Here is a 26352-nt window from a genome sequence, read left to right on the forward strand (position 1 = left end):
GCCCAGACAGCATCTTGCTGAAGTGGAACAGCAAAGCCCCAAGTTGGGAAACCGAGGAGTTCTCTAGAAATACTTGGGCCTCTACTCCCCAAGGAGGGGAGGAGGCGTGCATTTCCCTGTTCCTCCACGAGGGACATCTGCAAACCTTGAGCAGAGCGTGTACATTGGGCAGGGAAGCCCGTGAAAGGTGGGAAGGAGGCAGCCCACCAAGGACCCAGGAAACCCAGGGGGGATGTCGGGATTTCTTTTTGGCCTCATCCCCTCAAAACAACACTCCAAAGGAGCAGGCAGCCCAGAGAGGGAAGTGGACGTGGACCGAGGAGGCCCAGGCCTGCTCTGCAACCCGGGGACTGGTGACCGAGCAATTGCAAAAACTACCAGTTACAGAGTCCAGGAAACGGACTGGGATCTTTGGTTCTGAGAGCCCTCCAGGGCCTGACGTGTCTTACAGCTGAAAGGGAAGGTTCTTCTTTCGTTTCAAAACTGGATTGACTTGGGCTTAGAGGGAACCAGCAGAGCGGGAACAGGAAATCAGGATCAGAATTTTCTAGAAGGAATGAGGAACGAAGGGGTTTGTTCCCGTGACACAGAGGTCACTCTGGGCTGCGTGGGAGGTCCACCTGCCCGACTTCCCCAAGCAGAGTGGACAGATCCCGCATCACCTCTGCAGGCACGCTCCCGCCGCCTCTGGACCACAGGTGGGTTGGCCGTGGGGGCCCAGGGGTCAGGGCCCCAGGCCCGGGGCGTGGTTGACCACTGCTTGTCCCCGTGGCCACGCCCTCTGCCAGCCCGTCTCCTCATGCCTCACCTCTTCCTTGTTCCCAGCCCACCGTCCACCTGCAGGCTGGCCTGCTGACACAGTGGCCGTGGAGGTGGGGAAGGATGCTGGGCTGGGCTTCTCAGCTTCCCTAGGGGAGGACCAGTCCCGGAGGTGTTAGCTGAGCCACCCCGCCCCGCGCCCCCCTCCTGAGATAGGAGAAGCTGATGTCCCGCCTGAACAGGAAACAGTTGAAGTGCCCGTCATCAGCCCTCCAGCCTTCCCTGGAATCCATCGAGGGACCGCAGCAGGACGATGTATTGGGCCGTGTAAGTAACACAGACTCGCCTGGCCTCAGGGCAGGGACACCTGTGGGTTCTCATTAGTGCGGGGAGAGGCCTCGGGCAGAGGGGCGGGGCTCCGTGTTCCCCGCAGGGCTCCGCCCTCCGCGGACGTGGAGGGCGGACCCAGGAGTCCTTCCAGCCCAGGGCGGCCGCGCTGGGCTCGGAAGGACAGCAGAGGTGACCCGGGTGAAGATGTGGCGGGTCCCGAGGGAGGGGACTGTCACTGGGTGGCGTGCGGGGTGCTCAGGGTAGGCTGCGGTGAGCGAGGAGGGAGGAGCCAGGAGGAGCAGCTGGTCCAGGGTCTCGGGAAGCCCAGGGCCTCGCTCTGAATACGCACCTTTTCCTTGAGGGACACGTGGAGCCTCTGGGGTCTCCACATGGAAGACGGGACTTGGGGAAGCCTGCGTTCCTGAGGCAGCCCCCTCCCCGGTTACCCATGGAGGGGGCGGGTCTGCTGCTGACCCTTGTCCCCACCCTCACCACACTCCTCGACGTGCAGGCCACACGTTCAGGCAGGATGAGCAGGAGACTAGTGGGCTGCCTTTCCCAGGACCACAGAGGACCGGCCTGGGCGGGGAAGCCCGGCTCCTCCTTCAAGCCCCACCTCTGGAGCCCGTGGCTGGCTACTCCTGTTTTCCCCACATGCCCATCTTCCCTGTCCTCTGAGGCTCTCGAGGCCCTTCCAATGAACTCAGCGTGCTGCAGACTGCTGCAGGTCATGGATCTATGCGTGCATGCATGCTAAGTCTCTTCAGTCATGTCCGACTCTTTGTGAAGCTGTGACTCACCGGACTCCTCTGTGCCTGGAATTCTCCAGGCAAGAATACTGGAGTGGGTAGTCATTTCCTTCTCCAGGGGATCCTCCTGACCCAGGAATGGAACCCAAGTCTCAACAGGCAGACATTGAGCCACTAGGGAAGCCCAGATTTCAAAAGTACGTTCTAGATTTTGGGAATCAGAATGAAATGTTTTTATAAGCTTGTTCTGATATGCAGCGTACCAGAACACACAGCACACATGGGCCTTCCGGGCGACCTGTCTTATTCTGACCCACGACCTCACGTGTGTGGCTGCTGAGGAGCATTCTGCAGGCTAGAGTTCATGCAGACTGCCCATCAGGCAGATTATCTGCTGTTTGAACACAGTTTACCCACAAAATTGTGTGTTGCTTTCTTCCCCTGATCTCCCCAAACAGCTAGAAGTCCTTTAACTTGGTAGAGCGGTATTTTGCTTTGTTTGCTTTAATGAAATTTTCCAGGGTAAGCCAACTCAAAATAGTCAAAGCAATGAGCGAGTCCATTTCTGGCTTTTCCCTGGTGGTGGTCAGAAGGTAAAGAATCTGCCTGAGTGCAGGAGACCTGGGTTCAATCCCTGGGTTGGGACGATCCCCTGGGAATGGCAGCTCACTTCAGTATTCTTGCCTGGAGAATCCCATGGACAGAGGAGCCTGGGGGGCCTGTCCGTGGGGTCACAGGAGTAGGACATGACTGAACAATTTACACTTTCACCTTTCACTCTTTTCTATTTTTGGCCTTTCAGCGGTGGGTTGGTTTTGTCTGTTACATCTGACAAACGACCTCACCCTGTGGTAGCTGCCTCCTGGGCAGAAAAGGCCCCATCCAGTGTGATTGCAATAGAATGCTTCGATTTTCAAGTCAAAGCCAAGACCACACATTACTCTTGAGTTACTTCAAAAAGCCTCACCCAACCACGGAGGCGACCACGGTGTGTGCACCACAGACTTAAGGACTGAAATGATCACTTCACTTCCGTCGCATGAAGACATGAGCACATACAAACATCTCGTCATAAGATTTTTCAGGAAATTATTCCTTTCTTGTATTTTGGGGCTATTTTAGTATAAAAATCAGTTAAATGCCACTTTGTGTCTTATTTTCTAGGCTGCCTACAAAACAATAAAAGAGGCAGCTGTCATTGCCTTGACTGCGAGATTTAAAAACGCAGAGTTTCCGGCGGTGGCTTACCACCCGCACAGCCATGGGCATGAGGCCAGGTCACTCAGCCTGGGTCAGGCTCCCTGTGGGTGCTCCTGTAGTGGCGTGAACTGTCTTCTTATGTGGCCCAGCAAGGTCATGGGCACTGGTGCCCTGAGGATAATGGACGGGATGGTCAGGCTAAGCTGGTGTAATTCAGGAGGAGAGGGCCGGGGCCAGCTGCAGGCAGAGGTAGAGGCGCCCAGGGCCCAGGGAAGGCTGCCTGTCACGTGTAGAGCTGGTTCTTGTGACGGGCAGAGAGGAAGAGGTCTGGCCGGGGGCCCTGGTGTCATAGTCTGGGAGCTTCCTGTTGTCTGGCTGGTCCAGTGTTGATGCAGCCACCTTTCCTAACCAGGAGCCCTGGGGACCAGGCTGTCTCTTCCTTTATAATGTCTGGATGACTTGGGTAGTCCTCAAGTTTTACATGACTTTTCATCATATAGGGCCACAAATATTAGTCATTTCTTTTTTTAGCAAATAATGTAGTCGGAAGGTTACACATAAGTTGGGAGGTCACAGGTAATGTTGGAAGATCAAGGTGATGTTGGAAGGTCATGGGTAAAGTTGGAAGGTCACAGGTAAGGTTGGAAGTCACAGTAATGTTGGAAGTTCACAGGTGATGTTGGAAGGGCACAGGTAAGGTCGGAAGGTCAAGGTGATGTTGGAAGTTCACAGGTGATGTTGGAAGGGCACAGGTAAGGTCGGAAGGTCATGGTGCTATTGGAAGGGCACAGGTAAGGCTCGTTTTGAGGGAGAAGCTACTTCCTGTCCAGTATGATGTTTCCGGCCTCATCCCTGACCTTGAGCCTCCCAGACGCGTCCTTGGTCTCCTGGTGGCCGTCACGGTACACGGTCCTGGTGGTGCCATCAGGGTACTCCCTCCTCTTGAACTGGGCCGTGTGGATCTCCCGCTGACCGTTGCTGAGCACGATGGTCTTGTCACCATTCCTGGTGGAGAGAACAACCTTATCAGTGGCCAGCACATTCCCATGGGGAACCCGTGGGGGCCAAGAGATGTGGCCATCCAGGTCTGTACATCTGAACCCCAGATCTTGGTTGATGAGGGTACAGATCCTGCCAGGGCAGGAGCAGCGAAGGCGCCTGCAGTGTCAGGGTATAGACAGGAGCTGAGCAGGGCTCAGGGCGGCCCTGGGGAGAGCTCAGGAGAGAGGCCGGGCTCGCAGGCCTGTTCGGGCAGAGTCACTCACGGGGCACCCGAAGGTAGTGCTGAGGGAGGAAGGAGAGACTGCTGGCTCCACCCGGGGGGCAGGGACCTGAGGTAGAATCACCCGGGGAGCGGCAGGGACCTGAGGTAGAATCACCCAGGGGGCGGGGACCTGAGGTAGAATCACTTGGGGAGCGGGGACCTGAGGTAGAATCACCCGGGGAGCGGGGACCTGAGGTAGAATCACCCGGGGGGCGGGGACCTGAGGTAGAATCACCCGGGGAGCGGGGACCTGAGGTAGAATCACTTGGGGGGCGGGGACCTGAGGTAGAATCACTTGGGGAGCGGGGACCTGAGGTAGAATCACCCGGGGGGCGGGGACCTGAGGTAGAATCACCCGGGGAGCGGGGACCTGAGGTAGAATCACCCGGGGAGCGGGGACCTGAGGTAGAATCACTTGGGGAGCGGGGACCTGAGGTAGAATCACTTGGGGAGCGGGGACCTGAGGTAGAACCACCCGGGGAGCGGGGACCTGAGGTAGAATCACTTGGGGAGCGGGGACCTGAGGTAGGACCACCCGGGGGGCGGGGACCTGAGGTAGAATCACCCGGGGGGCGGGGACCTGAGGTAGAATCACTTGGGGAGCGGGGACCTGAGGTAGAATCACTTGGGGAGCGGGGACCTGAGGTAGAATCCCCCGGGGGGCGGGGACCTGAGGTAGACTCACTTGGGGAGCGGGGACCTGAGGTAGAATCACTTGGGGAGCAGGAACCTGGTGTAGAATCACCCGGGGAGTGGGGACCTGAGGTAGAATCACCCGGGGAGCGGGGACCTGAGGTAGAATCACCCGGGGGGCGGGGACCTGAGGTAGAATCACCCGGGGAGCGGGGACCTGAGGTAGAATCACCCGGGGAGCGGGGACCTGAGGTAGAATCACCCGGGGAGCGGGGACCTGAGGTAGAATCACTTGGGGGGCGGGGACCTGAGGTAGAATCACCCGGGGAGCGGGGACCTGAGGTAGAATCACCCGGGGAGCGGGGACCTGAGGTAGAATCACTCGAGAGCGGCAGGAGCCTGGTAGAGTCACTCAAGCACAGTGACTCTGGCAGTGATGGCGACACTTGTGGCTTCTGTGACAGGAGAGGGGACCCACGGAGGCAGCAGCCCACCAAAGACAGGGCCCCTGCACTGTGGGGAGGGGGGAGCTCTAGGGTCTGAGAGTCGGCACAGGGGAGGGGGTGCAGGGTCTCCCTGCTCGTCCCCCGTCAGGGCTTCCCCGTCCATCTTAGTTGTTGACGTGTGAGCTGCTGCAGGCTCGGGCTGCTACACAACACGGTCTCAGTGGGCACACACCAGACGCCGGAGACTATTTTTATGGCTGCAATTCAGTCATGACCAATGTCAGTGAAGGAAACACTTAAAAATGAGTGTTTATGGAGTGGGAGGTGGGAGGGAGCTTCAAGAGGCAAGGGACATGGTATATGTATGGCTAATTCACGTGGATGTATGGCAGAAACCTACACAGTGTTGTAAAGCAACTATCCTCCAATTAAAAAGTAATATTTTTTAAAAATGAGTTTTTAGATCCATGTTCACTATGAAATCAATCAGATCAAGGTCATAAGACCAAACCTCTAGGGTCAAAGATGTTTTCTATTATATTTATACAAATACGGAAACTTTTACAAAAATTAAATTAATCCAGAGACTTGACAACTGCACAAACCACAAATTGCAGAGACTTCAGATTGACACCGCCTCTCCCGGTACTAACCTCTCCACACTCACAATGGTCCCATCCGGGAATACAGTCTCCTCGCGTCCATCATTCAGACGCCACACCGTCCCATCTGGAAACGTGATTTCCTTTGAGCCGTCAGAGCAGACTTTTTCTGAAGAATATAGGTTAAGTCAACAGATCTTCATAACTAGAATACTTGTTGCATTATTTAGCTGTATAAACATATTTTACAGTGATCCACTCCAAGAGGACTAGTATTCAAGATGTTCTTGTATCCTACTCTCTCATATTTTATTTATATTTGCATATCTTGCTCCAGGCAGGCCCATCTCCCTGGTCTCATTAAAATACATAATTTATATCCTCCCAACTTCACTCAAATTATCTCCCTAATTAAAATTTTTCTTTCCTTCCATATGCTCTCTGGCTCCCTAAATCCTGCCTTTCCAGACCCAAGGTCATCACTCACCCCACAGCAGGTGGGCCTTTGAAGGCCTTGGACCCTCAGTAGGGTAGAGTTCACTGTCACCGTTTCCTGTTGACTTGAGGGGTCAGGCCAGATGGAGAATGTTCGAGGGGAGAGAAAAGATGTGGAAAAGCATCGGACCGGAATTCCAGAAGAAGAATGAAAGAATGTGGAGGAATGCAGATATGATCAAAGATAATGACTGAATTTCCCAGACTGGATGCGAAAATGTGGCTCCACAGATCTAAGAGGCCCAGCTTATTCCAAGCAGAATAAATGAAAAGAAGTCCAAGGGGCATGCTACAGCTTGATCTGTCCCCCACCCCAGAGTTCCTGTATTGATGTCCTGGCCCCAGCGCCTCAGAGCATGGCCTTATTAGGACATGGAATTAGGCAAGATGACGTCATGCTGAAGCAGGGTGAGCCCTAACCCAACAGGACTGGTCATAGGAATGGAAGTCTTCATGGTCAGAGGGGCACTGATCTTAATATATGCTGCTTATCCCCAAGGGAAACGGAAACTATAAACAATGGATGTGTATGTTTGCATATATACATACACGCACCCAGAGAATGATACAGCAGATGTGGCAACAGGTTAAAACTTGGTGAATCTGGGTAAAGAGCATATAGGAAACTTACATTAAAATAAATATATATTTTTTAATTTAGGGCAAACAAAAAATAAAGGAGCTGAGTAATAGTTAAAGAGTTTGCTCTAATGGATAAATACAGAATGCAGTGCCCAAAAGAGCTCACATTCCTCTCTAGTTCACACAGAATCAGGACATTTAAATAGGAGTCGTAAGGAAGAAAGGAGTCATACTTCTATAAAGAAAATTAAATCGGCAAAGCTAAAATAGAGGGAAAAGTCTCAGACTGAGATTCATGTCCAGGATCACACACACCCAATAGAAATATTTTGTCCTGTCTTACTATCCTTGACAGAACACGAGGTTCTCTGCCCCCAGTCAATACCCATAACCAGCTGTCCTTGACACACCCTTCTGAGGTGATTAGTCACATTTCATAGAGAGAAAAAGAGTGGCCACCTAAATGTGAGAGAACTAGACAAGGGAACGCACTGGGGTGGTTTGCATGATGGTCAGCAAGCCTAGATTGAGGGTGGTTTTGGTTCTGTGGGTTACAAACTCAAAGAGATGAGTTTCCTGTCTTAGTGAGGGAAGGACGCCTTGGTTTGGTATCATTTCAGCATCTTTGTTTTGAAAAGCTGAGGGCAGTGCTAACCCACCTCCAATTATGTGTAAGGAACAACAGGATTTGAAACACTTGACAAATAGGAAATAACTTTTTGGTTGGAAAGTATAAAGACAAAGCAATGAACCTCTTGAATTGAACAGGTAAGCCATCACTGGCTCATTCATCAGGGACCCTGCTCCTTCAATGCGGACGTTGATGGGTGTTCACAAACTGGACCTACGGTCCCGGTGACCACAGAGAGCATGTTATAATTCCACCCTCTCTCAGGACAGCTGTGAAACCATGTACAGTGGTCAGGAAGGATATAAAATGATGGCACATGGGAAGTGTCCAACCCAGAGGGGGATCTATTTTCAAATCGGTCCCAGATCAGGAAGGGACACTATGCAAAGGAGCCAAGATGGTGACCCAAGTCTGACCCTCCTTCTATGACGGCTCTGGAGACAGTCAGCCCCATAATGGGGTGGAGGCTAACCGGCTGCAGTAAAGCCATCCCAGGGACAATCTTTTGGAAATCTACAAAGCTCAGCACAGGATCAGGACTTTGTTAGCTTCAACAGCAAGAGCAGCAACTCAAGAAGATGGAAATGCCCATCTCACACAGAGCCTCAGTAGCTATAGGCGGCAAGAAAGACCTTGGAGATGCAATCTGTACACTCTCTTAAAAATCCACTCCAGAGGCAAAATTCTCAAAGTTCTGGCTGTAATGCTGATGGTGGTTGTTTAATCACTCAGTCACGTCCCGTTCTGTGACCCCGTGGACTGCAGCATGCCAGGCTTCCCTGTCCTTTACTATCTCCCGGAGCTTGCGGATGGTGGAGATGATGCTAAATGGGAGGTTTGTCCACTAGCTCGTACCATTTAGAGAGCCAGGTCCTCTGAGGATATTCAAATCATTAATATGCAAAATATAGGGATTCAAAATAATGAATGATAAAATTAGATCATAGGTGAAGCAAATTCACAAGGCCGGATTTCTCAGGTTTTAACCTGAGCTTTGCATTCCAGAGTCCATGTAAACTTGGGAAAAGAATTTGACCTTTTAAGAGGATGAAGGTGCAAAGCTAAGCGTCAGGCCCCGTGGCTGGTGACTTTGCCCCTGATGCTTGACAGGACCAGGCGGAAAAGCTGACTGCAAGCCCACTGACCGAGGTCCACAGGTGTCTCTCCAGGGGCCAGGCTGGAGAGGCGGGCTCACAGTCATCTGATAAGAATAAGGAAAGGGGCAGTTTTCATTGTTATTATTGTTGTTCAGTCGCTCAGTCGTGTCTGACTCTTTGTGACCCCATGGAATGCAGCACGCCAGGCTTCCCTGTCCATCATCGTCTCCCTCCCAGAGCTTCCTCAAACTCATGTCCACTGAGTCTGTGATGCCACTACCCCACCATAGTTTGACCTCAGGCCAAACTACAGGGAGGGAACACAGCCCCACCCAATAGCAGAAAATTGAATAAAGGTTTACTGAGTATGGTCTTACTCACCAGAGCAAGACCCAGTTCACCCCACAGCCAGTCCCTCCCATCAGGAAGCTTCCACAAGCTCTGAGGCTTATCCATCAGAAGGGAGACAAAATGAAAATCACAATCACAGAAAACTAACCAAACTGACCACATGGACCACAGCCTTGCCTAAATCAATGAAACTGTGAGCCATGCCGTGCAGGGCCACCCAAGATGGACAGGTCATGGAGGAGAGTTCTGACAAAACGTGGCCCACTGGAGAAGGGGATGGCAAACCACTTCAGCGTTCTTGCCTTGTGAACCCCAGGAACAGTATGAAAAGGGCTTTTATTAAGTGAGTTAATTGCCAAGTCATCTGGCTGACGTCTGCATGGAGAATTTGCTCTAAAAGTGCCCACAGCTGGTAGAATTAACCTTTCCCCAGACAGCGCCCTGGGCATCTCCTGCCCACGGCCAGCACCTCTCCCCGGAGGTGCTCTGGCATCACTCACCTGTCTGCTTGTTGGGAACGCGCCCGACTTCCAGAGGCCGGCGATGTGCCGTACGTACTGTCTGAGCCCCGGCAGAGTGTGTCTGCAAGCACCAGAAACCCCTGTGTTGGGATGCCGTCCGGGGGCCACTCTGAGCCTGGGTTTAACCTCTGAATCGAGCGGAGCGCTTCCTGCAGGCGGAGGCCTGAGCTGTGCGTGGGAAGGGAAGTAGGGCTTTGGAAGAGGAGCTGGACATCGAAGCCCCCAAATGAAGGCAACTGAGCTGCCTCATTAGTCCGGGAGGTCAGTGGGCCCAGAGGTGGCCCTCAGCCCTTCACCCGGGCGGGATCCGGAACCTGGAACCTGCCCAAGCTGGGCAGCCTTGGGGAGATTGTAGCCATCTAGATCCCCCCTACTTCGTGGCGAGCTCGGTGAGTGTGGGCTGTGATCCCTGCCACGGAGAAGCTCACCGCCCAGCCCCGGGTAACACACACACTCCCCTGTGGGCATCCGTCTGCACCTCTCTGCCTTTTCAACGGGTCCCGTGACTGTGAGCTTCTGAGTTATGGGGACTCCTTAGGCTTCCGATCAAGTGTAGGAAGACCAGGTGGGAAAGTGCAGGAGAGGACGGGGAGAGGCTTGTTGTTCGGGGGTCCCTGGGCTAAGCTGGGTGTGCCTGAGCCACGCAGCAGGGAGGGCAGGTTAAAGGAAGGAAGGCTACAGATACAAAAGGCTGTTTAACGGATGGGCTTGTTTTCAAAGTGAGAACTTGGGAGGAAGAAATCTCGGTCTACTCCGAGCTCTGAGGGTCTGGCCCGGTCAGCTGGTGCCGGTCATCCTGAGCATCTCTGCTCGTCAGGAAAAGAGGCTGAGAGAATGAACCCGTGGAGAGAACTGTTTAAGTAAAGCTGAATTATTTGGAAATAAGTAGAGCTGAATTATTTGGAAAACTGTGCTACCGAGGTTCGAGGGACTGCGGTGCTTCCTTGTTTTGAAGTGAGTCTTCTTACATGGATCGTCTGTCCCAAAGTGAGCAGAATCAGAGAGAAGGCTTATTTGTCCAGCATCACAGTAATTATGAAGTCCAACCAAGTTTCAGAGGCCAGGCCTCCCTGGAGACCGGAGGGAGGCAGGAAGAGCGCAGTGTTGGCCCAGCAGGGGCCCTGGGGTCATCCTTCCCCTCCCCCCACCCCGTGACTTCCCCATGACCACACAGCAAGCCGATCCAGCGCTCATCTTCACCATCTACACCTACCATCTACACCGAGCGTCTACACCCATCCTTGGTCTCTGCGTCTCCACCCCCTCCTGAGTCTGGCTAAGAAACAACTATCTATTACCCCAACGTCAGGGAAACTCAGAGTTCAAAGTGCGAAGGGTTGGGTAAGTTATGAGATCAATACCACATAGCTGTGACAAAAATGAGAGGCCACCTTCCAAACAGGTTCTTCCAGACTCTCCTGTTTGCCTTGGTTTGCAAGTAAAAGGGGACGTGTAGGTTAACTCAGACCAATGAGAGCTCACCTGGCAGGGAAATAGTTTAGCACTCCAACGTTCACCCTCAGAAAGGGTCAGAGGCTTTAGCTGGAGTGAAATCACAGAGCCATCAGCTGACCTCTCTAATTAAAACCAATAAAACAAGAGGGAAACGGCAGAGATGCGCTCTGCAGTCCTTCACGGCTCCCAGGGCCCTGAGCACGACCTCTTAATCCCTAAGCCTGGTCAAAATAAAGAAGTCAAGTTGAGTATTTAAAGGAAGCTTAAGAAATGTGTAGAACACAGTTTGGTGGTGTTTAAGTGCTAAAAGACAATTATCAGTCTGCTACAACCCTACTCTCATCTCCAGGCCTTACTAAAACGATGATTTGTAAGTTACCAGAGTTTCCTTAGTTAGAACCAAGTTAAATCCCAAATTATCTGGACAATTGCCTTATTGGAGAAGTTCCTGTAAATTCTCCAGATTGTGCTGAATCTCTTCCCCCAAATATGATAACTTAACACAACCCAGACATCAGTTTGTTCCATGAGTCTTGGTCAACACTGACCCCTGCTTCCCCCAAACACATCACATGCCTCTACCAGTTATAACCAGAGACTGAGTGCTCGATATGCACCAAGCAATACCAGCCTGCTGTGAATTTAGTCTGTTTAATAACCTGTAGCGGATTTCCCCAGACTGCGCCCAGCTGATAACTTGGGCCAGATTGTCTGTTGTGTGTGTTAGAATGCAAGGGGGCGTCCTGTACCTGCTGTAGGACATTGCCCGTGCCCATGGCCTCCACCCTCTGGACGCCGATAGCCGCCCCCCACCACTCCAGTCATGACAGCCAAGAGGGTCCCCCAGCCTTGCAAATGTTCCCAGGGGCCAGTTGAGAAATGCTGATCTGTTAAACAGGTGTGCTCTGATTTTTAGATGCGGAAACTGAGGCTCAGAAGATCAGTTCTTTTCCCATGTTCACACTCGTGGTCATGGAGAAATCTCAGGTCACTGTCCCAGAACCTTACGGCTCCAAGGCCCAGGCTTCCTGCTCCACTCAGCACCTAGCACCCAACACCAAGAACCTAGAACCCGAAGACCAGCACTGATCACTTAGGGCCAACACCCAGAGACCAGCACCCAGTGCCCAGCACCCAGCAGGCAGCACCAGCTTTGGGAAGACTGCCTCCTTCTCCTACCAGACTGTGCAAAAGCCATCCAACTGAAGAAAAGAGAAAACATCCCCTTCCATTTGACCTCCAGCTCACACTAGGACTGAGTTCTCTGCCTAAGTCTGCTGCAGTACTGACATTAATTCTATAATTAAGGCAGTTTCGCTAAGTGTTTACTACTGAGTTTACAAACACAGGTTAGTAAACACAGGCACTGTTTGCTGCACAGGTTTATGCCCTGTGTCACTTGCTCTTCATCACCATCCAGCAAGTGACGCTCATGTTACAGAGGCTTAGAGGGCTGACCAGTGCCTGAATGATGGAGTCAGAACTCACGGCTGGAAGGGGGCTGGCGGCTACTCCCTCTCTGGTGTGGAATCCCGAGTTTCCCATTGACTTGAGCATCTCACCGGCCTAAGAGCACCCAGTAGGCAGAAGAGCCCCCCCCAGTGAAAGCCTGGCACCTGCCCACTTTCTAGCTTCCTCCTTGAGCCCCCAAGGAAGAGGGTGACCATGAACAGAAACTTTCCTAATAAGCGGGTGGGGTCTGGTTTTTTCAAGACCGACGTGTGGCTGTGCACACCAGTCTGGTGTCTGGTGGGCTCTCCCACACGTCCCGGTTAGAACGCCGTGGGGCGGCGGCCTTCTTGTCAGCACACACATCCTCCTCGGTGCCTTTTGAGAAAGTGTCCATTTTACAGGTGTCGCTGAGTGCCTGTCCCCCCTTGACGGAAACACAAGGGTTCTGAGATGGAAAATTACTTAAAGTCTCACTGCTGTGGTTTCATGATCTTTCCTTCTGTTCAGAACTGTTATAAGCCTACTGCCTGGGTGGCATCATAGACACCAACTGTTAACATTTCCATGAAAAGTCTCACTAAATTGATCAGCGCCAAATCCCCACCCTGAATTTGGTTATGAGTAAAAAATGATATGATTTGCCTTACAAATATCTGGTTTCCTTAAGGCCATGTTATGTAGATGTGCCTAGATTATCAAATTATTATCAGTCTAGATAAAATCCCCAGGAGGAGGGCGTGGCAACCCACTCCAGTGTTCTTGCCTGGAGAATTCCATGGGCAGAGCAGCTTGGTGGGCTACAGTCCATAGGGTTGCAAAGACTCAGACACGACCGATCAACTGAACACACGTGTGCACACGCGAACATGCGCATGCACACACACACTAGCTATTTCATAGTCATTGAATTTGGTAAATTTGGAAATCCTAGGCCTTGTAAATACAATAATTACTGTTTAAACATTTTCTTTTCACATTTTTCTTTTGTTTCTACCCCATCTTGTTGATGCATACACTACTCTGTCTGGAATGTTTATTGATTTCAATTAACCATTGGCAAATATTATATAGCTTCATATCCATCATGCTGAACTAGAAATTTAGAAAAGAATATCTATTTCTTCCCCTTGAAAACATTGTTCATGATAAAAATGAACAGAAAGGGGAAAACTGACAAATAATATCAGAATTTTGGGAGTTAATATTTGTGCATATTTTCCAATTAGTAAAATGTGTTATGGCTAATTTATGGCCTTATTACTCCTACCATAGCTCAGAAATACAGCAGCAATTCAACTGAGAAAATACAGAGGAAATGAAAGCTAACATTGGCTTCTGAAAATACCCGGAGCAAAATCCATCAAACGAATTACGGTGGACACTCTGCTGGCCAACACAGTGGCCTTCCGCTTTGCGGTCGGAGCCAAGGCTGCGCCATCACCCTGGCCCCAAACCGGCCAGACAAGGAAGGGAAGTTATGTTCTGTTCAGTCCTGCTTGTGCTCAGGCCTAGACCCTCAATCATGTCCAACTCTTTGCGACCCCAAGGACTGCAGCCCACCAGCCTCCTCTGTCCACAGAATTCTCCAGGCAATGATACTGGAGTACATAGCTATTCCCTTCTCCAGGGGATCTTCCTGACCCTAAAGAGCATGGGTCCATCTTCACCTAGGCCAGAGGTAATTCAACAAGCAAGAATGAGCCAGACTCCAAGCTTGCCACAGGCCGACGACCAGCTCAAAATGCCGTCAGTTGAATGCAGGTCTGGGTGGTCATTTGGGCATCAGTGAATATTTGTCAGAGCCCATGGGACGTCTGGGGCTGCAGCAGCGGCCATACTGTTCCACCCACTTCCTGAGAGCCCTGTCCCCCACACCCCCCACCCCTGCCCTCTGCATGGATGTGACCTTCAGGAACTGAGACTCTTCTCAAGGGTCAAAATGTGGAGCAAGGAGACACTCCAGGCAATACAAGACAAATTATGTTTAAATCTGTTTTCCTCTGGGAAGCGCGTGGCTTTGCTTGCTGGAGACAGACTGTCAGCCCAGGAGCTTGGCCTGGGAAGATGGGCAGCCGTACCACCGCCTACCTTGTCCTCGGGGTGCTGGACTTCCCCCTCCTCCTCCTGTTTCATCTCGGTGTCCTCATGCTGAGATGCATGTGGGGGCGACTCTGGTTCTACAGGAAGATCCTGTGCAAAGAGCATCAAAGTATCTGAGGTCTCCATGGAAACCGTGGTTAGGACCGCTGCCACCACGCCTCACTGGGCCAGCCCCGCACCCTATCCAGGGCTGTGTTCTGGGCTTTTATGAAGGCGCATGTCCCCAGCATCCCTGTTTGTCTGATCCGGGCCAGGATGACTGAGTGCCGGTAATGAGGCACCTCCTGATGGAGACGTTGGCCCCCACCCAGAGATGGTGGGGTTCCTTCTGAGGAGTTGAGATGAACCCGTGAGTAAAGGTCCAAACTAAGTGAAAGCCAGAGAAAAGTGTCACCTCTTAGCACCTTACATACGACGTCAGAAAGGGCAGAACAGAATGTGGGCTGTTCTCGGGAGGAGGGGAGGGAAGTTCTCTCTCGGCTCCCTTCTTCTACACCGCGCTGCTGTTGTTGGGTTCCCCTGGTGGCTCAGATGGTTAGGAATCTGCCTGCAATGCAGGAGTGTGGGTTCGATCCCTGGGTCGGAAAGATCCCCTGGAGGAGGAAATGGCAACCCACTCCAGTATTCTTGCCTGGAGAATTCCATGGAGAGGAGCCTGGCGGGCTACAGTCCAGAGGGTCACAAAGAGTCAGACATGACATAGAGACTAAACGACCACAACAACTTTTACACCATAAATACGTTCAAGCCCAAACTTCCTTCCATGGAGAAAATTATAAATTCTTAAAGAGATGGGAATAACAGACACCTGACCTGCCTCCTGAGAAATCTGTATGTAGGTCAAGAAGCAACAATTAGAACTGGATATGGAACAACATAATGGTTCCAAATTGGGAAAGGAGTACATCAAGGCTGTATATTGTCACCCTGCTTATTTAAGTTATATGCACGGTACATCATGTGAAATGTTGGGCTGGATGAAGCACAAACTGGAATCAAGATTTCCGGGAGAAATATCAATAGCCTCAGATAAGCAGATGACACCACCCTTATGGCAGAAATCAAAGAACTAAAGAGCCTCTTGATGAAAGTGAAAGAGAAGAGTGAAAAAGTTTCCTTAAAACTCCACATTCAAAAAACTTAGATCATGGCATCCGGTCCCATCACTTGATGGCAAATAGATGGAGAAACAAAGAAAACAGTGACAGACTATTTTTTTTTTTTTTTGGCTCCAAAATCACTGCAGATGATGATTGCAGCCATGAAGTTAAAAGATGCTTGCTCCTTGGAAGAAAAGCTATGACCAACCTAGACAGCATATTAAAAAGCAGAGACATTAAGTGCCAAGAAAGGTCCATCTAGTCAAGGCTATGGTTTTTCCAGTGGTCATGTATGGATGTGAGAGTTGGACTGTGAAGAAAGCTGAGCGCTGAAGAACTGATGCTTTTGAACTGTCATGTTGGAGAAGACTCTTGAGAGTCCCTTGGACTGCAAGGAGATCCAATCTGTCAATCCTAAAGGAAATCAATGCTGAATATTCATTGGAAGGACTGATTGCTGAAGCTGAAACTCTAATACTTTGGCCACCTGATTCAAAGAACCAACTCATTGGAAAAACCCTGATTCTGGAAAAGATTGAAGGTGGGAGGAGAAGGGGATGACAGAGGATGAGATGGTTGGATGGCATCACTGACACAGTAAACATGGGTTTGGGTGGACTCCGGGAGTTGGTGATGGACAAGGAGGCCTGGCGTGCTTCAGTCCATGGGGTTGCAGAGTCAGACATGACTGAGCAACTGAACTGAGCTGAATACTACTACTTATTCTTGTTTTAAATACAGCATATAATAAGCAGATTGTTAGCTAGCAGTTGGAGGTAATTACGCTATATTTGCCTTTGATTTTACTATTAATAGTTATGGTTAAAAATTATAAGTAAAGCTATTTATATAAAACTTAATTTGAGAACTCAAGTGATGGAAAATTATCGCTCTTATTTTGACAACGTGCTAAATGCATCCAAGAGAAAGCTAGAACAAATGTTTCTACCTATTGGTAAGGCTGCAGCCCTTCCGCAGGTTGGGAGGGGCATCTGGAATCATCATTGTTCTCTGTTCTCCCCATGAAGACAGAGGGGGTGTCCCTCCCAGTGATGGGGGCTGCACCCCTTCACCCCACCCACCTGTGGCTCCTCGGAGATGCCTGGCGAGGGACACATGGGCTCATCTGTCGGGGTCCGGGCACGGGGCCTGCCTGCGTCCCTCCCGGAGGGCGAGGAGCGTGTGTCTGCGGAGCAAGCACGTGAGGTTGAGAGAGCAGTGCACACACGTCTCAAAACCACATTATCCTCATCTGGGTCCCAAGTCCCACGTAAACTAACTGTGAACACGTTCTCTTTCCTTCACGAGATCAACATGCAAACAGAGGGTCCATTATGCAGACACGGGTTCAGCTGATCATGCAGGAAGCATGAGCTGTTTAAAGAATATGTGTGCTAAGTCGCTTCAGTCGTGTCCGACTCTGAGACCCTATGGACTGCTGCCCACCAGACTCCTCTGTCCATGGGATCCTCCAGGCAAGAACACTGGAGTGGGTTACCATTTCCTCCTCCAGGGGATCTTCTCGACCCAGGGATCGACACCATGTCTCTTACCTCTCCTGCACTATCAGGCAGGCTCTTTACTACTAGCGCCACCTGAGAAGCCCATTTAAAGAATATATTCACCCTTTTCCATGTATTAAGATGGCTCGGGTGATGGAATCCAAAGACCTGTTGTCTGCCTTGGAGCTGCGAGTGAGCCGCCGGCAGATGGGTGCTAGGAGAGAAAAACCTGACCCCACGGTGGCAGGTCTGCTGGGCAGAGGTCGCCAGGGGTGAGCGCCCCCTCGGTCCCAGGAGTCAGGGAACGTGTCTCCAAGGAGGCACCGCGCTCGTCAGGGGAGACAGGACTGGAGGTGGAAGCTGGGTGGGGTGGGGGCTGTCCTACTCGGCAAGTCAGCAGCAAGAAGCACCAGCAGGTAAACTGAGGCTGGGGGAGCAGGGTCAGGCCTGGCCCACAGGGTCCTCTGGGGGGCGAGGGGACCACCGGCATCGACCTTTGGGGGGGTGAATAGCCAGCCTGGGCTGTGGGGAGACCGCCGGGAGGACCCAGAGGACCAGCGCAGGGCAGGAGCCCACGTCCACCTGGGCCGAGGGCGGGCTCTGAGATAGCAAGGCCGGGGGTCCTGCCAGGAGGACTGGCGGGGGACAGACAGCTAAGTGCGAGGGTCAGGTCTCCGGAAGCCAGGCGATCCTGATTGTCCCGCTGAGTTCTCGGTGCCCGAGGCCCCCGCAGCTCATGCTCCACACAAAGGCCCCACCCTCAGGGCTCTAGCCAGCACAGAGGCGGGCTTTAGGGCGGCAGGTCCACACGTGGGTCTGAAGGTGACTCGGGAAGGGCTCCCCGACACGTCCAGAGCTCGGGGCTCTCTGGTCCTGTTGCTGGGACCCGGAGCCAGAGTCACCCAGCTCAGCTATGCTGAGAGCCCCGAGCTCAGAAACCGGGCGGGGACGGTCCCATCCAGGTGGCGGGACCGCCCGCCCCCAGGACCAGCTCTGCGTGTGTGGGGAGAGCAGGGTGTGCGGAGAAGACTGGCAGAGGGGGCCCGGCGAGGGAACCGGAGAAGAGGGTCAGAGCAGGGTGGATGACCTGCTGAGAAACACAGGCGCTCGCCCCGGGAAGATCTTCAGGATAATAAAACGCTAACAGGATAATGAAACCGACGCCTGGGAGCCAACAGCAACGCCGAGGAAAAACCCGCTCCAGGAGGCTCACCCGGGTCGTCCTTGGCTCGGTGGTCCTGGGGGGCGACCGCAAGAGCAGCTGGTGCTGGGGACCTCCTGCCGCTCCATTTCTGCAGACTTTGGGGTGATCGTTGGAGCACCTAGGGGCAAGGACGGGATCAGAGCCCACAGGCCCGCTCAGCTGCGGCCCTCAGGGCCGCAAACGACACGCCGCAGAAAACCCTTCCGCTGTCAGCGTTTTCAAATCGTCCGAGGACTCTGCCGGCAGCCCTGAGCCCAGCCCTGCAAGAAGGACCTTTTTTTTTTGTCATATTATTTTTGTTGTTGTCGTTATTGACGTAGAGTTGATTGACAGTGCTATGTTAGTTTCAGGTGTAAAGTGACTCAGTTAAATATCTGTGTTCTTTTTCAGCTCTTTTCCCTTATAGGTTATTACAAGATATGGAGCAGAGTTCCCCGCGCTAGGCAGCCGGTCCTTGTTCCTTATCCGTTTTATCTGCAGTAGTGCGTGCATGTTAATGCTAATTTATCCCTCTGCATACCCTTTCCTCTTTGGTAAGTATAAGTTTGTTTTCTATGTATGTGGGTCTATTTCTATTTCGAGTGTAAGTTCATTTATATCATAATTTAGATTCTACATGTAAGTGATATCATCGTATGTATTTGTCTTTCTCCATCTGATTTTACTTAGTAGGATAATGTCTGGTTATATCCATGTTGCTGCAAATGGCCTTATTTCATTTGTTTTATGGCTGAATGAAGCTCCACTGTATGTGTGTGCCACATCGTCTTTATCCTTCCTCTGTTGAAGGACATCTAGGTTACTTCCGGGTCTTGGCTGTTGTAAACGGTGCTGCTATGAACACTGGGGTGTGTGTACCTTTTCAAATTATGATTTTCTGTGGATGTGCGCCCAGGAGTGGGAGTGCTGAGTCATATGACAGTTCTATTTTTAGGGGCTATTTTTTTTAAAATGTATTCTATGTATAGACACAGATATATAGAATAGTTTTTTGGACTCTAGGAGAGGGTAAGGGTGGGATGATTTGGGAGAATGGCATTGAAACATGTATATTATCATACATGAAGAAGATCGCCAGTCCAGGTTCGATGCATGAGACAGGGTGCTTAGGGCCGGTGCCCTGGGATGAAGACCCAGAGGGATGGGATGGGGAGGGAGGAGGGTGGGGGGTCAGGATGGGGGACACATGTGCACCCGTGGCTGATTCATGTCAATGTGCGGCAAAACCACTACAACGGTGTAAAGTAATTAGCCTCCAACTAAAATGAGTAAATTTATTTAAAAATAGTTGATTTGGGTAAATTTTCTTAGTTCTCACATGCCTATTAATAACTGCTTAAAAGATAAAATAAAATGTATTCTATTGAGGTATAGTTGGTTTGTAATGTTTCTCAATGTCTGCTATACAGTAAGTTCAGTTCAGTTAAGTCGCTCAGTCGTATCCGACTCTGGAACCCCATGGACTGCAGCACGCCAGGACTCCCTGTCCATCACCAACACCCAGAGTTCACCCAAACTCATGTCCATTGAGTCAGTTATTCAAGGGGCCGTGTTTAGGTGCAGGAAAACACAGAGCACAACAGAGAAAATGATAATCAGCTCCATTCGTTTACTTTTTTAGCATTAAAGTCAAATAATATTCATTAGTATATGAAAATATAATTATTCTTAATAAATTTAAACTATTTAGAATGATAAATTGAGTATTCTTTTTAGACGTAGTGGAATTCCATCTAAACCTAGACTTTCAGCATAAGCAGTACAAATTCTCACTACTCCCCAGTGCTACCTTTGCATCCTCAGACAGGGCTGGCCTTTCTTCAGAGGCTTGTTCCCTCCCAGGAGGCTTTGCATGTCTGTCTTGAAGATTTCTGGAAAGAGTCTTATCGCCATCTTCACATGGTATCGGTTTCCCTGAGTCAGTTTTCTCTGCCTCTCTGCTTATTGGCTGAAAATGAACATGGGACTACTTTTGCATTAATGACAATAATTATCCAAAAATATCGGCAAAAACCTCATGCTAGGCTGTTCTAGCCCTGTTTTGCACAGGCTGCAAAGCAGAATTCTTGGTGTATCTAGTCTCCCACATGCTAGCCCGTGTTCACATGGAATCAAAGAAAGTTAGCATTGATTGTCTAGAAGAGATTTGCTATTATGGCAAAAGAAATTGCTCAAAACTGAATTTTAAAACATGCAACAGAAATTTTTTCTATCCTTTGCCTTATTCGAAAATTGATAGCTTTGTGGTGTGAGCACACCAATTCTTCACTTGCACATGCATTGATTAAATCAGTTCAATACAGAACATAAGAGAAGGCTTCATTCCAAAGCAAACCAGCAACTCCACACAGCGCTGGAGCTTTGGACGCTCCCCACCCCAATGACCCGAAAAAGACAGCTTTCCACCTTTTAATAAACACCTGGATTAGGAGAGCCCAGACCCTCCTTCAAGGAATAAAATATTTTCTGCTCAGTATAGGCATTGGGGCAGGAGGGCAGGACACCAGGCCAACCCCAGGAGTCGGGGGCTTTCTGCCCGAGTCACCCCACTACCCGATGCTGGCCTCCAGGTGTGACGACGCCTCAGAACTGAAGTAGCAAATATGTTGCTGGTAAGATGGACTAAAGAGGGGCTGCCCTTAGCCAGGAAAATGCAGCCAAGATAAAATAACACCCCGCAGGAGGCCCCCAGACAGCAGCGTGAGCTGTGCGTGGAGAGAGTCCAGGGCACAAGCCACAAGGGGACGCGACGGCTGCAGGAACACACGAGGATGAGCCAGACAGGGTCACGGCTGTGGTCACCTGGGCCCTGACCCGCGGCTGGATCGCTGGAAATACAGCCCAGACCCAGGTGTACGGCCCTCCCGCCCGTGGCCAGCTCCCTGCCAGGCCCTCGGCCCTCGGGCCCCAGGGAGACTGCGGCAAGAGAGGGGAACCCTGCTTTACCAGGAGGCAATCCCTCAAGGAGGCAGGGTCCCCCCGGGACGCTGCGGGGACACGTGGGCCTGGGTGCCCAGCCTTGGCGTCCTCTCACAGAGGACAAACCCAAGAGTCCAGCTGGTGGAAGTTACCTTCCCTGACGGCAGTCCTAGGAGCGCTGCACTGTGGCTTCGGCCAGCATGTTTCGGCGTTATCCCTGCATCAGCTGGCAGAGGGGACGTTTTTCCGACAGTAGACTCTGACACCTAAGACAGTTTATCACACAGAAAATTCAGGAAGCGAGGTCACATCTCCTGAGGTACAGTAACTGTGAGAGAAATGCACATTTAATCCATTCAACAGTAACTACAGTGTCTTAGGGAAAAAACAGGGATGCCAAGTGGGGGACCGGGGTGGGATTCTCCCCTCAACGTGTGGAAGGTTCTCCAGGAACACACACCACATCCCAAACATGGGGATGTCATGGCTCACTGTTTGAAAATATCCCGAGATCCCCAAGGCAACAAAACCAACACCTAATTTGTTTCCTTGAGCTGTGTGTCTTCAGCTGAGAAAGGATTCAAGAAGGAAGAACGTGACCCCATTTCTAGTGTCACTCACAGTTTATCTCAGATCGGAATTGGGAGAGCCGTCGCCTCCCAGATCTGAAGCAAGCGGCCCTATCCCTCAGGCGGGAGGAAGTATTCTAAGTTACTCACCATTCAGCCCAGAGGAGGGCTGGGCGGGGAAGGGGCGAGGGTGTGGGGGGTGAGGGGAGGCTGGTCCAGTGTGCTCGTGAGTGGTCACTGACCTTGAGGCCGCTGACCTTCTGATCTTCTGTCCCTGAAGTCGTGTCTGCACACAGATGTACCTATGTGCACCTAAGGTGTGCATTTCACATGTGTGTCTGTTCCCTTCAGATCAGGTGTGTACTTTGGAGGGCAGGCCTGGTCCGTCTAAGTAACCCCAGGACCCTGTGACGGGGACTGTGCACAGACTTAAGGGGTGTTTGGAAGCCCGCCAAGTACAAGAGCTGAAAATGAGAGATAGAGATGAGAAAGGGAGATGAGAGAGGGAGGGTATCAGAGATACCCCAAGTCCTTGGGCTCCCCTGGGGGCCCAGCTGGTAAAGAAGTCGCCTGCAAAGTGGGAGACCCTGGATCGATCTCTGGGCTGGGAAGATCCCCTGAGAAGGGACTGTCTCCCCACTCCGGTATTCTGGCCTGGAGAATTCCAAGGACTGTATCGTCCCTGGGGTCACAGAGAGTTGACACGACTGAGCAACTTCATTTTTCAGTTTCAAGTCCTTGAACTACAGGCTCAGAAGCACACAGTGCGTGCAGACAAGAAGTGTTGGCGCTTCCCTTAATCTGCTAGAGGAAACACCCGGTTACATTTCGAGCTGTTTACATGGTTTCTTGCTGACTCCTGCAAGTACAGCTCGAAGGGTCCAGTTCTGTAGATGCACCTGCCAACACAGCACCAAGTCCGGGCCACCCCACCGTCTCTGCTGCCTATGCTCCGCCGTGCCACCCGCACGTGGAAGCCGGGCGCCGCGTGCAGGGAAGCAGGGTGGTCACTTTCCCACCTCTCCATTAAGCGGTCCCCCGGCATGGACAGAGCGGCCCTGAGGCCCATGGGCTGCTTCTGGAATCAGCGAGCTGGTCCGAGTCTAGACTCTGGGCTCCCCAGCCACGTGACTATCCTTGGGGTAGGACAGACCCACCTCGGGGGTCGTGGCAGGGGTCGATAGGGGCAGAAAGCACAGACCGCCCCCGTAAACCCGGGCAGCATCCCACGTGCTGTTGCTTGGTGTTGGCAGATGTCTTTGCAGACAGACGCGCGGGGCCCCCGTGAACGCCCTGTCCCCTCCCGACTGAACTGGTTGCTCATGGGGTGTGGAGTTGGCCAGAGGAGGCAAGCCCCCTGTCTCCTGCATGGAAAGTGCCATGGCCGCCCAACGCCAAGCACGCAGCTCTGGGGGAGATGCTCTGGGCCAGCAAACAGAGGCCCCGGTACCTGAGTGTCTGAGCATCTTCTCACGTGCACCGAGCCCGCCGCGCTCCGCTTGGCCTCCAGGCGCCGCCTCTCCGAGGCCCTCAGCCTGGCCCACAGCTCCAGGTTCTGCTTCACCAGCGCGTCCATCTGGGCCCGGAGCTCACGGTGCGTGGCTGCCCAGCGGGCCTCCTGCCTCCTGAACTCCTCTCGGAGCCCCGAGAACTCTTGCTGCAGCCGCTGCGCCGGGAGAGAGCAAGGACCACTGTCAGGAGCCCGCGGCCGCTGGGCGCGATGCAGCCAGGAGACCTCTGTCCGTCTCCGCCAAGTCACGTCCACGTGACACTACCAGCTCAGGAGGCTTATCCTCCTGCTAAAACACTCCTGGGGCAGAAGAGGCTGAAAGGGGTCTCGCTTCTTCCCACCTCATCTTATCCTGAGGGGTCAGGACAGCCTGGACTGGACAGCGTGAGCGTTGAAGGGATTCAGACCCAGACCGTGACCTTGGCTGCGCCCCCTTCCTTGCTGTGTGACTTCAGGAAAGGCACTTAACCTCTCTGGGCCTCAGCTTCTGCTCCTCTAACATGATGACACAAAGTGCCCTCGGGCCATTGCTTTGAGAGGGGAAACCTGCACACAGAACACTCAGTGCAGAGAATGAAACACGGGGAATTGATGTGAGTTGTTGCTTTGCACTTCTTCATTCAGTTATGTCCAGCTTTCCATGTTAAGATACAAACAGACTTCAAAATTAGAAATATAAGGGGCTTGCCTGGAGGTCTGGTGGTTACGAATCCGCCTTGCTGTGCAGCGGACGCTGCATCAGTCCCTGGTCCAGGGAGACCCCTCATGCCAGAGGGCACCTGAGCCTGAGCACCTCCACTGCTGGGCCTGCACTCTAGAGCCCGTGAGGCACAACTGCTGAGCCCACGCGCCACAGCTGCTGAAGGCTGAGCTCCCCCGGGCCTGGGCTCTGCCGCGAGAGACGCCGTTGTGGCGAGAAGCCCGTGGACTGCAACTAGAGCAGGCCCTGCTCCTCACAGCTAGAGAAAGCCCATGCACAGCAAAAACAAGAATAGGTAAGTAAAGAAATAAATATGCTTTTTTAAAAGTGGATGGAAATTATCTTTTTAAGAAAAAACTATAAGCTGTTGGGCATAACAAAGGAAATGTTCTTTGTATATAAGAATAAAAGCTGTTTTCAGAAAAGAAGGTATTAATTTGCCTACTTTAGAAACAGTTTAGTAGAGTGATTTAGAAGACAGAAAAATTAAGTTTAAAAAACCCTAGAACTTGAGAAAGATATTTTCCTTTTATAGAGATTACCTCCAAAAAATAAACACCACACTTGCAAATTAACTATTAAAAGGAAAAAATAACACAATTTGAGAGGAAACTAGTAATTATATCATTCTCTCATTTTCTTCTAGAAACAGTGGGAAAGTCATTGCATTTCCATAGTGAATTAAATTCATATTCTTCTTCTCCTCACCTGCAGGAATTATTCTAAAAACACCAAGTTCATGAAGGCTGATGCCACAGAGCTTCTGGGCACAGGGGTGGGCTGACAAGGCCCCAGAAGCCTGGGCATGGTTCCCTGTCCTCCAGACCCCGGTTACTTTCCCCACACAGAACCTGAAGGTCACGAAGGGAGGGTGAGGAGCAGGGGCATTCCAGAGTTGGGTCCCCTGGACACAGTCGGGCAAGGACTGGTAAGAGAGGGTCAACACCAGGACGGAGCCTCCCAGGCCTGCACCCCCTGGGTCTGCACCCCCATTTACACACCCAGGCCTGCATCCCCAGGCCTGTACCCCCTGGGTATGCTCCCCTGCACCTGCACCACCAAGGTTTGCACACCCCCGTTGCATCCTCCAGAACTGCACCCCTCCAAGGCTGTACCCCCTGGGTCTGCACCCCCATTTATCCACCCAGGCCAGCACCGCCCCTCAGGCCTGCACCCCCTGGACCTGTACCTCTGAGGTTTGTGCACCCCCTGGACCTGCACCTCCGAGGTTTGCACACTCCCAAGCCTGCATCCTCCAGGCTGTAACCCCTGTGTCTGCACCCCGCAGGCCTGCACCCCCGGGCCTGTGCCCCGCTCACCAGCATGTCCTCAGCCCTGCCGTCCTCTGGGGAGCACCCAGCCGCTGTGTCGGGGTGGGGCCCGGCCCCGCCATCCTCTGGGCAGCTCGGCTCTGTCTCCGCTGGCTTGTCGGCCCCCAGGTGAGCCTTCAGCATTCTGAGGAAGGAGCAGAAGGTTGGTGGGCAGGGAGGGGGTGCAGGCTGCCCCCCACTGCAGCATGGGATCCCCCCTCAAGACAGTCCAGCTCGGCCTGCGTGGTGCCTACAAAGCTGACTCACAGACAGGCCATGGCGGTGTCCGCCAAGCTCCCACGGAACACCGAGCAGCCACCCGCAGGCTCTCCTTGGCGGTGGAGAGCAGACACTCGAACTCACAGGCCATCGGGCCGTGCAGACGGGACTCCGGGTGTGCTCAGGAGCGTCTCCATGGGAAACTGAGGGCCCTGTTCTGCACTCAGCATGAGGGGCACTGCCCAACATCTGGAACGGACCCTCCGTCCGCCGGGCTGAAGGGGCGGCTTTCCCAACACCCCCAGTGGGCCGAGTCTGGGCCACCGGAGACAAGGGATGCCACCCTAGAGTGGGGCGCTGGCCCTGCCCCCGGACACCCCAGGCAGGGGACGGGTGGACGCGTTTCCTGCCTTCAGGCTGCGGGCTTTCAGCCACGGAGACTCCTGCGGCTCCCGGCCAGGCTGTGTGCAGACTCGAGGAGGAATCAGGCCTCCGGGACGGCGTGTCCACCACCGCCGCACCTCATGGCGGCAGAAAGCAGAGCTAAACCCGAGCAACCAAGCTCCCCCAAACACAGGGGGTCCTCTGAAACCACCCTCAGCTGACGGTCTTTCCGCTCTGTTTTAAGTAAACCCGGACCTTTATCAAAATG

The 26352-nt window shown here is 52.4% G+C and overlaps 1 protein-coding gene and 1 long non-coding RNA gene across 2 annotated transcripts in view; one reads left to right on the top strand and one right to left on the bottom strand.

Moving 5' to 3' along the window:
- On the top strand, positions 1–2982 carry LOC139032975 (uncharacterized). Its single transcript, XR_011485593.1, has 3 exons — positions 1–698; positions 826–1086; positions 2641–2982. It is a non-coding gene; the product is annotated as an uncharacterized lncRNA (long non-coding RNA).
- TCP10L (t-complex 10 like) overlaps positions 2911–26352 on the bottom strand; it is a 26376-nt gene continuing 2934 nt past the window's right edge. The window contains exons 2-11 of the mRNA XM_020885958.2: positions 25491–25626; positions 23412–23627; positions 21545–21658; positions 20263–20421; positions 18483–18591; positions 16850–16953; positions 14656–14757; positions 9640–9721; positions 6035–6152; positions 2911–4043 (exon numbers count right to left, since the gene is read on the bottom strand). Coding sequence (XP_020741617.2) covers positions 3854–4043; positions 6035–6152; positions 9640–9721; positions 14656–14757; positions 16850–16953; positions 18483–18591; positions 20263–20421; positions 21545–21658; positions 23412–23627; positions 25491–25625 — 1329 coding nt within the window. The 5' untranslated portion in view covers position 25626 and the 3' untranslated portion in view covers positions 2911–3853. The remainder of the gene's footprint in view (positions 4044–6034; positions 6153–9639; positions 9722–14655; positions 14758–16849; positions 16954–18482; positions 18592–20262; positions 20422–21544; positions 21659–23411; positions 23628–25490; positions 25627–26352) is intronic.

This window comes from Odocoileus virginianus, chromosome 34 (genome assembly GCF_023699985.2).
Source record: "Odocoileus virginianus isolate 20LAN1187 ecotype Illinois chromosome 34, Ovbor_1.2, whole genome shotgun sequence".
NCBI lineage: Eukaryota > Metazoa > Chordata > Mammalia > Artiodactyla > Cervidae > Odocoileus > Odocoileus virginianus.